Source organism: Ips typographus, linkage group LG3 (assembly GCF_016097725.1).
Source record: "Ips typographus isolate SLU linkage group LG3, UJ_Ityp_2.0, whole genome shotgun sequence".
NCBI lineage: Eukaryota > Metazoa > Arthropoda > Insecta > Coleoptera > Curculionidae > Ips > Ips typographus.
The window spans coordinates 14,842,914-14,858,042 of NC_138424.1; the positions used below are offsets into that span (position 1 = coordinate 14,842,914).

The 15,129-nt window shown below is 34.0% G+C and overlaps 1 protein-coding gene across 1 annotated transcript in view; it reads right to left on the bottom strand.

Moving 5' to 3' along the window:
* Positions 1–15,129, bottom strand: part of LOC145727157 (G-protein coupled receptor dmsr-1-like) — a 161,419-nt gene that overhangs the window by 96,366 nt on the left and 49,924 nt on the right. The window contains exon 2 of the mRNA XM_081976636.1: positions 11,408–12,429. Within this exon, the coding sequence (XP_081832762.1) occupies positions 11,408–12,350 (943 nt within the window). The 5' untranslated portion in view covers positions 12,351–12,429. The remainder of the gene's footprint in view (positions 1–11,407; positions 12,430–15,129) is intronic.

Genomic DNA, 15,129 nt, shown 5'->3' on the forward strand with positions numbered 1-15,129 from the left:
GACGGGTGTAAAAATGTGAGGGATCTAGATGTAATCACACTAAAACTTGTCTTATTCAGAAAACACTGTACGAAACCAAAAACTACATTATTCAGCTCGACTTTTCTACTCGAAATAAAAGCGATGAGGGATTTATATACTTTGTCGTTTTCTTTTTGGACAGAACGAGTTCTCACACTTCGCGTTCATTTTCTAAACAGCATGAGTCAAACATCGTGGTTGTTCTCATCGGAAAACCTTTGTCACACGCAGGGTAAATAATGCTTCTGTGTAAATCACACACTTACTCTAGATGAAGATTTTATTATTCATTTCAAATTTAATGTTATGGGAAGGAAAAATGGATAAACCAATTAATTGATAAATATTATTAATATTCGCAATAACTGAATTTCTTTTTAAAACCTGTAACATACATTTTATTCAACTTTTAACAGCTATAAAATTCGATATATAAGTTACTCGTTTCTAAAAGATTTTAAACCGGTTTTAAGAACCCCAAAATTCATAGGTACTTGTAACGTCACATACAGTGTGGAACAGCCAAATGGAATAAATTCGATAACGAATAAATGAGAGCGTGTTGGGAAAAACGCTAGGACACGTCGATTTGTATTTTTAGATGCGCATTTATTAAAAAAAATTAAAATTATATAGGGTGTGTCATGTGACAGTGGCCGATACCAACTTTCTTATTTTAAATACAACCCCCTGTATATTATTAGTTTTTTGGATTCTTCAGAAAATTCTAGACATAATTCATGTACAATGTCCCATACACCCATACCCTTCTTCAACTGTTTCGGAAATATTAAGTGTTTTCAGATGTATTACAACAATTGCATTAAAAAAAGAAAATTATTTTATTTCACAAATAATGTAAAAAAAAAACAAAAAAGCATTAATTTCAATGTAAGAGATGTTCAAAATGTTCGTGAAAATAAGTATTGAGTGTAATGTAGCGAATTTGTTATGAATAGCCATTATTTAACTGTCCTGGCCTACTCTCAGATGTTTCATTACATGTACTATCCAAAACCACTCGACTAAACGATTTATTCCATGTTCCGTTCCACAGAACGAACTACGGCGCAAATTCTTTTCTGACTAGAGTCTTATCTCTGGCAAACGGAAAACCTAAGCTGGATTTTTCTTGCGGAACTTTGCTACACTTTAGCAGACAGATCAGGAATCTACAGATGATCAAATGTTAGACTAAATTTTGTGTAGTTCGTACTCACAGTGTTATAGGGTAGTGGTACATTGCTTTCACTAGGATCACTTTTCTTTAAGAGAGTTTGGTCCTCCTTTGTTTTCGTTGTTTCGTTTTTATAGTTTAGTACATTGTATTGGCATGTCCCGTAAATAAATAAATAAATGATTATAAACTTACAAGGATATTTCTCACTTTTAGGACTATGGCCCTTTCTGTTTGTGGTTTGGTATCTTTTAACTATTAACCAGCTCAGTAAAAAGTGAAACATTCTGTGTACCCTTCTGGCGGAGCCAGTCAATGCTGACGACAATACAACCATATGAATCAAATCAAAATTTTGTCAAAAAACCTTTTCCATTTATATATGGAAAACGGTGTATCTAAAGGTACGCCGAATCAAAACTACGCGCAGAGTCCATACTATTTAGTATCAATAATTGTAGGGTTTGTAAAAGTTAGTACTTAAAGTAGTTTCTATTAAAGTAATTTAAGGAATCACAATAAATCCGTGAAAACCAAAAATGGGTAAACAAAGCTGACACAGTAGATTCTCCCACTTTTAAACAAGCTAGAAATTAAATGCATATTGTCACACCCGTGTTAGTACTTACGGTTTACACCCAGTAACCAGCATAGTCAGCAAGGTTAGCATAATGAGGTCGCTGACGATTATAAAAGATGCACCGTAGCTCGACTAAATCACCGAACTCTGAGGTCTTCCCCAGAGGGAGGTCACTGACTAATCTCTGGGTTAGTCTGGGTACGCCTCTTGTGTAACGTAAACGTGGAGCAGTAGGTGACTAAGTGACATACCCGAGTATCAGCCCTAGCAAAGGAAATAGTGTGGGTGTGCAGCAAGAGTTGCCGCACCTACTTATCTCCCTTTGCTAGTACCGTAACGACTTTACCGGCCCGGTGAATGCCGTCGGACACGAGTCTATGGTTCATTCATCCCCGATAAAGTGTTTCACACATCATGCTCTTCGCCATCTTGGCAATCTGGGGGTAAAATTATTGTAGCTATTGATTTAACTTCTCAATTAAAATAGATTACCTGTGGAAACCTGAGTTTTCTTCCCTCTGGGCTACCCCTTTTAACGTGACAATATCTCTCTAAAGAATTCAAACTACGCACCCAAGTAATAAAAATATGTATAGCAGAATGGTATAGCAGAAGTTACTTAGGATAGTATACTGTGAAAAACTTTACAAAGGTGATTTAGAACAAATTTCAAAAAAAAATAAATACCCCTCAAGAGTCTGAGATACTAAGATCAGATCAACTTCTCCGAAACAAAAAATCACCAGGTGCGGATCAAATAACGGCAGATATCCTAAAAACTCTGGGCAAGGAGGGAATAGAAATCTTTCACAAAATCTGTAACCTTATATGGAAAACAGGACAGTGGCCTGAAGATTGGGGAGAGTCGCTCTTCATTCGGAATACAACAACCACAGAACAGTTTTTCTTATCTCTCACGCTAGTAAGATCTTCCTCCATATCATACATAACTCATCTTAAATCATTTATTTTCCCGCAGCTCTCAGGGGAACAAGCAGGTTTTGTCCCAAGAAAAGGAACTAGGGAACAAATACTACTATGCCAGGCAACGCATTGAAAAAGCTAGAGAATTTAATATCCCAATGTATTTCTGCTTTGTAGACTATCAAAAAGCTTTTGATAAAGTAGTTGAGCCACCTTTGGACCATAATAGAAGAAATGGGAACGCCAAAACACCTGGTTCAACTGGTGCGCAATCTCTATCAGAAAAACCGCGCGAAAGTCAGAATCGACGGGATTTACTCGAGGAGCTTCAAAACGACTGCAGGAGTTAGACAGGGTTGCATTCTTCTACCTATCTTATTTAACGTTTATAGCGAATACGTCATGAAAGATGTTCTAAATGAGTGGCAAGGCGGAATACCAGTTAGTGGAAGGCGGATTAACAACCTCCGTTAGGCCGACGACACACTGATCATAGCGTCAACAATACCAGAAATAACGGAAGTTATGAGCAGACTGTCAGTTATTTGCGAAAAATTTGTCTTAAATAAATCTAAAACAAAAATAATGATAGATGATAGACAAGACAACAATTCTCCACAAATATCAGCAATTGCAGGCTATGAAGTGGTAAACAATTTCAATTATCTTGGTCTCTTGATAACCATAACTGGGAAATGTGAAAGCGAAATACTGCGTCGCCTGATTATGGCAAGATCAGCGACTACCAAGCTAAATCAAATATGGAAAGAAAGATCTATCACCAAAACAACAAAACTACGTCTAGTTGATGCTCTTGTTTTCCCCATTGCAACGTACGCAGCGGAAACATGGACTTTAAACAAAGTAGATAAAAACAGAGTAGAGGCTTTCGAAATGTGGGTTTATAGACGACTTAAGAGTATCGTTGACAGAACACCGAACCACGTATCCGTATTACAAGAAATTGGTCCACGTTCAAGACTGCTAAACAGAATAAACCGCATGTATCTGCAGTATCTTGGGCATATAGCTAGAAGATCAGGAACAATGGAACGACTAATCATAGAAGGGAAAATAGAAGGCAAACGCTCAAGAGGCAGATCTCCAACCATATGGGTAAACCAAACAAAATCCTTAATAAACTTGAGACTGCATGATGTCGAAAGGATTGCACAGGATAGGCAAGCATGGAATCAACTGCTGAATCAAATATAAATGGTGTCACTACATTCTTTGGAGGATAATTGAAAGAGGAGGAGGAGTACTTCAGTATAGTTTTCATTCAAACTTGTAAATTTGTAAATATAGATTGTACATTTCACCTGATTCTTTGTTTGTTTTCGACTAACTTTAAACCCAAAAGTGTCGCTTAGCAGGGCTATCTCATGCTCATCAGTTATCTACGACCGAGATAAATATATTTAATCAGCAATTAAGTTAAAATATTGTAACATGTAGTGCCAAAGCAAATAGAAAATGTATGCACTTATCTGAAAGAACGATACTCTTGCCATCATTTACCCTGTTTGACTTTTCTTGGCCCTTGTTGATTAGACCGAAAATTAAAAACCATTTTTTTGATCGGCATTTTCGTTTAACCCCTGGCGCTGTATAAATTTGCTTTGCTAATATTTCATCTTGCTATAAATCGAATATATCCACTCATTTTGCGGGTATGGTGCACGTGCCCTAATAGTGTTTGTTTGGCCGTTGAGTGTAAACAACCAGTGTTATTAGCATAAGTTAGGGTTTATTGGGTACTTATTTTGAAAGGAATGTCTAGTAGCATTTAGGAAAATATGTAGTTTAGTACGTTAAAAGTATTATTAACAGTAGAGTTAACAGTTGTTTTGGAATATTTCTTTCTATGTTAAACTGTCCATATAAGAAGCAATGTTTTGGAAAACTTCCAGCAAAAAGAAATATCAAAAACAGCACGTTTGTCTTTTAATAATAAAAAAAAACTCAGGAAAGAAACTTGAGACATCAAATTGACTTTCGGTGCATTTACAAACCAGTTTTAGAACAAATTGTGTTGTGTCCTAAATACTAATTCTTAATCGAATGAAAACATAAAGATTTTCTAAAACGCATTTAAAAATTAATTAAAAGTAAGTATTACATCAAAAAGTCAAATTCTCTCCTTGCCATCTGATTTATAAAAAAGGGCACGTTTTCCTTTTGTTTACGCTTCCAATATAATGCCTCTTTCACAATGAACATTAACATAAGAAACACGTAAACATAAAGTTAATTATTTCAAACCTTATTTATGTTATGATTAGTCGGAATTATACGTTCGAATAAAATGTTCATATTTGTTAACGATAACATTCTTCTTTTATAGGGATTGCAAAATAAACATAAAGATTTGAAAAAAATTTGCGTTTATGTTTCCATATATTATGTTTTCTTACTTTCATTGTGAAAGAGGCATAAATCTTGATTAACAAGTGACGTAAACTAAACTCATAAAACTACATAACAACCATATTTTCTTCTAAATTATGTCTAAACTAAAGCATTGTCTGCTCATGTTATATTCTTTTTCCACTACTTGGTGGGTGTACATCAAACATTAAAACATACTACAAATCATAAACAAACCACACAACACGCTGAAATAATTACTGATAAGACTAATCTCGTATAATGTCGATTTTCATCTAAATTGCATGTCATATGTCACGTTTAATTGCACGTATTGTTGACACTTATTAACGCTCTGTATTCGTATGGCCTCTTGAAAATTATCTAATATTATGAGGTAATTACCGAACTGCTATTTATTCACCGTGCAACAAAATCAAGGAATTTGCTTTCGTTAAAGTTATTTCAGCGTTTCAGGGGAATTCGAATCAGATATGAATATTTGAGAAAAACTTGTATTTTTTTGGAATCTGGGTAAATACTAACTCAACGCTCCAATTGAATTATTCATTATTTGTATACAGAAAAATATATTTCAATCGGTTATAAACTTGGAAACCGTCAAACAAGCATTCAAAAAGCTATAAAACTGCAAAACTTGTTTAAAAGCAATACAATCACTGTAAATAATAATTACGCATTTATAGGTTTTATTAAACGTTTTTTGGCAGTTGTGACCTGCCAGCTGTCTATTGTGCATATATTTCGAACTGTTACAATGGTGGGAACTGTCAAATACAACTCCATGAAGCTATAAAACTACAAAACCTGCTTAACTTAGAAGCACTGTTAGAGTTAATACAGTTGTACCAAAATCATATTAAATGCTGTTTTATAAGTCCATGAATAGAAATTGGACACTCGTGACGTGTGTCTGTTTATTTTGAGCAAAAAAGTTAAATGGGGAAAGTTTTAGAGAATTTAATAGGCACAGTTTTAAAAATATCAAATGTTTGCTTTGTTTTTGAATTATTTTCGAAAAACTAAAAACGACCATTTTCAAAAAAGTGCTGTACTTTCGCTATTTTTAAAATTTGGCTTAAACATTGTTAAAGCAACTTTTTAAGAACTATCTTTCTGTGTATTTCGTTTTCAGTTCCGACGTTTGGGTCTCGAGATACCATCATCAACTTCCTTTTTTTCTTATGGACGCCATTTTGTTTTTTTATCTAGTTAGAAATAGCACGTTTTTTGCATTAAAATGATGTATTACATGTTAGAAAAAAATTTACTTTTATGTTAAAAACGCTAAAAAGCAGCTTGATTCTAAGTTGACTTTGACTTAGGTGGCCATTTGTCGTAAAAATACATTGTGGAATATGACAGTGACATTTTTTTTTTTATTCGTTTTTTCAAGACTTTTGTACAGATAAGCTTTTGTTCGTGGTTGTAATTAATATTTGTATTAAAATGCCACAAAATAAGTATTCAAATGAAGAGAAATTTGACATGCTGGCACTGTATCTTCAGTCCAAGAAAAACGCAGACGTGACTTTAATTATGGTTCATTTTTTTTTCCCGTGGCGGTTACGTCATCAAGTGCTCCGCCATATTGAAATTTACGCACGTCGTTTATTACAAGCTAGGATATCCATTATTTTAATCACCTGTTTGGACGTTGCCGTATTGACAAATTCCTTCTTTAAACCTCACAATATGTATCTTTCATTAAGCAATTATAAATGAAAATTAGAAAACATGTTTCTCACATGTTTTGCATGCTTTTAAATAAAAATAATAAATGCTTTTTTTTCGAAATCTGTATAATTTATCGGTCAAACTTTGGCTTGGAATCTTGGGAACAATAACCACATTCAATTTTAATTATCTGGAAAGAACATTACAAATAGGTGCATTCAAACGAGTCATTAACAGCCCAATACCAACGTTTCAAGAATTATTCCATAAAATTTGCAAGAAAGGAAAGGTGTGTGTTCTGGAGACTATTAAATCCTTGCAGTTTTGTGATGATCCTAAAGCAGTGTTTTCAACTTATAACAGAATTGTTGGTGTTTTAAGAACTTCTTGGTTTTGTGATTTAGATTGCTTATTTATTTCCTTTTGTAAATTTAACCAGCATTAAATACATATATATAATTGCCAACGGTTGAACGAATACAGAATCCTAAGCAATCTTCAGCGTGCGTAAAGAAATAGACCAATCACAGACAATCTTCAGCGTGCGTAAAGAAATAGACCAAAAAAAAAAGTTGATGATGGTATCTCGAGACCGAAACGTCGGAACTGAAAACGAAATACATAGAAAGACAGTCCTTAAAAAGTTGCTCTAACAAAGTTTAAGCCAAATTTAAATTTTTTTAAAAATTAGCGAAAATACAGCACTTTTTTTAAATAATTCAAAAACGAAGCAAAAATTAAATATTTTTAAAACGGTGTTAGATTGCCTATTAAATTCTCTAACTTCATTAAACTTTCACCATTTAACCTTTGCAGTAGCTCTTACGGGAAGCGAAGAGATCCTTGTATAGAGAATCGAATCTTGGACATACTGTATTTCAATCTAACATAAACTCTACATGAAGCTATAAAATGACAAAACTTTCTTAAAACTTGTACAGTCTGATAAAATTCACATTAAATGTTTTTTAAAGCTGTGACGTGATGCTGATATTTTCTTTGGTGCTAGTTCCATATGTCAAAATGCTAATTGGTTCTAAATACTCTCTATGAAGCTATAAAATGAAAAAAACAAACTCAAATCATCCAATCTTATTATTAGACGTAATCATGGCATTTTAAGTGGGCACTCAAAGGAATAGCAAATTATTATAAAGTAGCATTAAAGCAGAACTTAAAAAACCTAAAACCAACTTTTTTTTGAAACGATATTGGGAAAATTCCATCATTTAAGGGTTGGCAACACTGCAATTAATTTGCTATACCGTGAAGGTAAATACAATTAAAACCCTCAACGAATAACTCAAACCCCTCATTAATTTTCCTCGCGAATACCCTTAACGGCAAATGCTGCAGGCTTCGTTCTGTTACGATATAATTAAAAAAATTCTTATTTGCTGTTTCCATTTCAAAGTATTACATTATTCATCGTCTTACTCGTGCCGGACAAGTACACAGTGAGTTTGCTCTTGTTTTGATGAGTTTTAGTTTTATTCCCCTCTCTAAGTTTGATAAGCTGTTTTGCATTGCATAATGAATGAATAGTAGAAATTCTCTGTAAAAACTGCCTGAGAAATAATCTTCTATTGTCTTACTATTCGGATTTTTGGTCAGGATTGCAGTTTTATTTTATCCTTCATATTTTAAAATTTCAGGCCAACCGTAAGAATAAAATCCGTTAAGTAGATAATCTGGATATAAATAATGCTTTCCAGAAAACTGGTTTTAATAAAGGAAATCGGAAATACACTAATCAGCCTATTTATTATTATAATGCCTTCTTATAAGATACTTTTAGTATTAAGTTTATTAATTAGTCCCTTACTAAGTAACAGGGTGTTTAATTTAATTTATGATTTAGGAAAATCTTTGTAAAATTTTAAGAGTAGTATTTTCTAAAATATTCCAGACTAGTCCATTTTTATGTTGGAGTCCTGTATTTTTTTGAAGAGAAGAGCGCCGATAAAAAAGAAAACCATAACCATAATCAAAAAAGTTAGATAGCTCTTTCTCTTAAACAAAATATTCTTCTCTGTTTTGCTCAAGTCTCTAAATTACTAGTAGCTGCTAGCGTGTACTTTTACGGACCAATATACGAGTAATATGCGTAAGATGGAAAAAATAAATCAATATCCCTGGTGGCCTACCAAGGGTGAGGTATTTGAAAAGGTATCCATCGGTATCCAACCTCTAGGTTAGCGGAAAAAAAAATAACTAAAAAGACCACATACACACACTAACATATTTTTGTAATTCCAGCGTTGTCACATATTCATAAAATCAGTAACAACAACGGATTTTTTCTCGGCAAACCTTGTGACTGATGACATTTTTCGATTCTGCTGCTTGGTATCGACAATTTTTGTTCAGAAAAGTCTATATCTAAATTTAGTCGTTTTCGAGATATTTACCCTTAAACATTGAAGTTTTCAATATTTGAAAGGCTGTGACAATAAACGACTGATGAGGTTTTGGACAAAACGGTGTGCATGTTCTTATCAAAATTTTTAAAAAACCAAAACAAATTCAAAATTTAAATTTTTTTAAAAAAAATTGAAATTGCGTAGTACTGATCTCAGAAAAGTAAGATAAAAATATGTAAACTGTTTGCCATAACTTTAAAAGTTAATGGTAAATATCTCGAAAACGACAACATTTAGAGCTTTTCAGAACAGAAATTGTTAAAAGTGTACCAGAATGGGGAAATGGTGTCATCAAATATCAACTATAGTATACAGTTGCCGAACAAAAATCCGTTGTTGTCACTGATTTCATGTAGGCGTGACAACGCTGGAGAGAAAAATATTTTAGATGAGTTTCTCTTGGCCCTTTTAGTTATCCATTTTTTCAGGATGCCTCTATGTTGGATAGTTTTCCAAATACAGTACAGTTTCATACTACTGCCAGGTTATAGTAATGTATTTCATACTGCATCGTAATATGCTCTATTACGTAGTCGGTTTCAGTTCGGGAAATGATTAATTACATTACTACACCATTTCCAAATGTAGTTTAGAAAAGGCCAGGTAAAAGTATAATTCAAAATAAGGAACTGCAATTCAGAAACCATCAAGTGCAATTCGGAAAAAATCAATTTAAATTCAGAAACGATCAAATGAAATTCAGAACATTCAAAGACAATTCCATAAAATACATTATTTGTGGATAAAATTACCAAAGGTGAAACTTCAACGCACTTTAATAAATTAATATTCTTTATAATAAAATGAATGTTATGAAAAATATAATACAATTCAGGTTGAAAACTGAATTACACTTGATATACTTTCTGAATTGCAATTAACAATTTCTGAATTACACTTTACAATTTCTGAATTACTCTTGATATTTTATGAATTACAATTAACTATTCTAAATTACCCCTGAATTTCAAATGACTATTCTGAATTACACTTACTTACACACCAGTTCATTTGAAATTCAGAATTCGTAAAGTGTAATTCAGAAATTGTTAATTGCAATTAAATAAGAATTAATATAACTAATGTCCGACAGGGCTATTATGTCATCAATAATGACACCTATTAAGGTAAATTATTTAAGAAATAATGCCCTCAGGTGAGACCTTTGACCATTTTTTAAATACACATCTACAGAACGAAAGTCGGACATAAAACATTGAAGACACCACAGGCATTATAGGAAATAATGACCTCGGTCGAAGAAGACCCCTCGGGCCTCGTGTTTTACCCTATCGACCTCATGCATTATTGTCCTTATAATGCCCTTGGTATCTTAATTACTATAACCACCTACAGTATAAAATAAAACGTTTTACGATACTATTCCGTGAAATGCAATTAAAGTACTCGTCTAGAAATTCCTAACATCTGGACTTGTACCTGCATAACTGCATAACTGCATAATAACTTGACATTCAAACGTATGGGAAGTACTCACTTTCTACCCGGGTGGAAAGTAAAAGCAGGTAATTTTCATCTTTCCACCGGTTTACACATAAGAAATAACGTTATTACATACCTGGTTGAAAATAATAGTAATTTACGTTATAAGTTCGGGAAATGGGTTATTAAGTACAAGTCTAGATGTTTACGGAATTTCTAGACGAGTACTTAAATTGCATTTTACGGAAGAGTATCGTAAAGCGTTTTATTTCATACTGTAATTGGAAATAGTTATTTAGTTTTTAGTTTTTTTTGTTATTTCACACACCCCTATACACTTTGGACACCACATCTTAAATAAGTTGCTAACAAAATTATATCACTAGTAACGTAATGAATCATTTCCCGGACTGAAACCGACTACGTAATAGAGCATTATTACGATACAGTATGAAATACAAAAATTACAGTGACAACCATGATGGTGCCATTTTGCTGGCAAATGTAACAAAAATGATAAAGTATCCATTAATTTGAGGAATAATAAGTATAATTTACGGTCATAAGTGGTGGATCGACTCAAACATGATTTCTTCCAATAAATTTTTGATCTTTTCCAAAATCATAGTATCATTTTGCGGCTTATGCTTTTCTTCAAACTAATTATTTGTTTGAGTTACATACATATTTTCTGATGATGATATATGAGATTCTATAGTAAGAAGAAACAAATTCCAAGGCCGTACAACTATAACTATATGAAATACTTACCCAATGGAGTGTAGCATTCGGTAGCAAACTTTTCCCCCAAGATGTGCAGCAGCAATCCCATCATAGCTTGAGGAAACTCAGCCATCAGAAACAGCAACAAAACAGCCAGAAGCATTTTCGTCGTCCTGTTGAATTGCTTTTCCTTTTCCGCGTGTTTGTGATTAGGCTTTTTCTTATTCAATGCTTGCGTTTCTTTATTATTGCTCTGCATTAGATTTTTCTTTCTCTGTTTCGCCTTGAATAGTTCTATCACCAGTAGTGTTGACAGTAAGACCAATAAGATACACGGAATTAGCTTTAGAACTATACCGTACACGTAAAAACTTATAGCTTTGAAGATGTTATTGCGGTAGTATGTGTAGTAAATGGTGATGTTTTCAACGTTGCTAAAGTTGCTTATTAGAGTCTTGTTGACAATTATTTCACCTGTCGAAGTTCGAAATGCATTTTGACTGTTAATTTTCATTGAAGCCAACACCGGAATGCAAACACACGCGCAAAGCACATAGGTGAGCAGTACAGTGTATTTAGTTCGGGATTCGTCACACCATTTCTGATTGTTTTGAGGGAATTTCACAGCAACATATCGCCAAATTGCCAGAATAATAGCCAGACTACACGAAATGAAATGGAACGCGTTAGTGTAAACCGCATGGAAAATTAAAAACGATGCAAAATTGTACGTGAAGTACGAAGTAGATTCGTGTTGTAAATATGCAAAAGGCATATATTCGAGCATTACGAACACATCCGCGATAGCCAGTGCCGTTAAAATCAAATTAGTAGGCGATCTCATTTGTTTAGTACTCAATATGAAGATGTTGAATGCGTTGAGGATCGATCCCAAAGTGCAGATAATAAAGCTGAGATAGATGTGATAGTTGCGAAAGTCTTTGCTAAATTGCTTCAGGTCGCAGTACGTCGCGTTTCCGCTGGATGCCATTATTTATATGTCTTGAATTGCGTCCTCTTCAAATATGTTTAAGTTAGCGGCTTCATTCTATCAGTTTCTGTTCCGCCATCTAAAAATACAAAAAAACGTTTTTTAGCAAAGGTATAAAAGTCAATGAAATAATTACACTGATTTCCAAAAAAAAATAGTTCACTTGATTTTAAAGGTGATTATAGACCGTTTTCGGAAACGCACAGACAAACGATCGGTAACCATATAACATATACGTTAACATAAACGATATTTGACAAATTTCAGAATAGTTTTCGTTTTGGTTTTTTAGTTCGATAGCCGTTAACGTTACGAAACGAGTGCACTTTTAAGCAGGGTTAAAAACAAATTATTCACTTTTATTTAATTTTTTATTTAAACAAATTCATCCAAGCAGTTAATGAAAATATCGTTTTGTTTCAATCTTCCGATTCAGATAGTGATCTGCATAATTTTTATTTCGGAAAGTTTTAAATCTAATATTTGATAAAGCTGGTGCTGATCTGCCCAACAAGCGTTTCGAATCAGTGTGTTTGGGTAAGCGTCTCCTTAAGAGAACGCAGAGTCCTTCATGGGCTGTACTTTGATGTGTACTATCTGTCGAGAATTTATTGGGGATTCTCAGTGATTGAGCCAGTCTTGGAATATCACCTTTTTTTAAAAAGAACATTTTACATTCTTCTTTAAATAAGTTTTCTAAATCAAATACTGCATACAATTCAGTCCTTTCCTCATTCCAACTTAGATTTAAAACTTTCCGAAATAAAAATTATGCAGATCACTATCTGAATCGGAAGATTGAAACAAAACAATATTTTCATTAAGTGCTTGGATGAATTTTGCTGATTCGCTTGTAGAATTCTTTCTGTAATACCCCCGTATAACACTTTCCAGAGAAAACTTTGTAAGTATGCCTGAGTGACTCGTATTCGTAAAGTAAAGTGATTTACGACCGACCGGGCGCAAAAAAAGCCGGCTTTTGCGACAGATCAAAGAAGTGATCCTACTGGTTAGACTATTTTTATACTGTGGTAAAACCACATTTATTTTCAAGACAGAATTGACACAATAATCATCTACAGAACAATAATACCCATTGGTAGCCATGTTTAAGTTCATTAAAACAAGTCACAAGAAAATAAACGCTGCAGCACAAATAACGTAACATACGAAACTTCACCCGTCTTTATCCCACAATGTTCAGTTAGTCATTGCGAATATTAGATTCTTGCTTGGCAAGTCGACTTTAGGCGGGATGCAAGGTGAGGTAAATTTTACGATTTTCGGAGAGTGATCGGACTGGTTATGTTATATCTTTAGACTGTGGTTTTACAGGGTATAGAAAGAACGGTAATAAATAGAAAAAAAGTAGACTACTTTTTCTGATTTCTTTTTCCAAGCTCAGATGACTAGCGAAGAGTGAGCGGCGCAATCTTCTTTCGGTTCAAATATACGGGGGGTTTTTGAAAATTGGTCATTTTTAAATCTCCTCTGTATTTCATTTGCTGTTAAAGTTACCAAAGAAGGAAAACTGGTTTCCGGTAGAAGTTTTTACGTAGAATCCAACAGCGTAGTCAGGTTTTTTCTATTACGTTTAGTTTCTGACATATGACAGTAAGTTACATTTTTTTAAATGGAACACCTCATCGTCATTTAATTCTGTTGATTTTTTCCTTTTGAACGGTGTATTACAACATATCAGTTTGTAAATGTCAATCTTGTTAATTAAAAAAGGTGTTTCCTTATCAAGAAAGTGCTATAGTTATTTGCCCAATTAGGGAGGAAAGTGCCACTTTTGCTCCCGCGAACAATTGACACCACGCGAAGCGGAGGGTTTTAAAGTTCAAGGGTGTAAAAAGCAGTTTACTCCAGAGTTGCGCATCTAATTTTTTCTAGAACCAATGTTATATTTTATGAAAAAAAGCAGCATACAACATAAATACCTGGCTGAAAAAAAAGGTATTATACTATTTGTCAAGAAAGTGACAAACTGTCTTTAGAAAGTTTGACTTTTACTGGTGGCACTTTTCCTCCCATGGGAGGAAAATACTTTCAGTCTCTCTTGGTGCGTATTCGTGAAACGAGGAAAAGGAGTTATCAAGAGAAAGATTTGTAGAATGTGACAGGAACCCGCCATTCCCAGCTTCTTCCAAGGCTTCTTCTGTCACATTCTATCAACACTTCTCTTGAGAATTCCGGTTGGGGGGCCTTTCACTCCCCAGGTAATGAAAATGGTACTTTTATCTCTCAAATTAGGGAGAAAAATTGTATTTTTTATAGGGGTCGTAGAACAAATAATAATACAGAGTGGACCATAAGTAATTGGACATGGACCTACAGCATATTACTGACATCAAAATAATACGATTTAGCTAAATTGTTCTATACCGAAAGTGAATATTAAGAAAGATCATCATCATCAATCAGCCCTCTGCGTGCACTGCTGGACATAAGCCTCCCCTAGTTGTGTTCATTCTTTTCTGTCTTCCGCGCTACGAATCCAGTTTTTTTGTAATGTCGTCTGTCTTCATCTATTCTGGGTTTCCATTCAAGTAATCGTTTTGTCCACCTGCCATCTTGCATGCCAGCCACTTGTCCTGCCCAGTTTCATTTGAGGTTTGCTGCATGTACGACCACATCAGTCACGCCAATTCTTCTGCGTAATTATTCATTTCTAATGTGGTCACATAACGAAACACAAAGCATCGGTCTCTCCATTTTGCGCTGTGTTACTTTTAGTTTCTTAGCAGAAGCCTTGGTAGGGGGTTAGTGTTTCGGC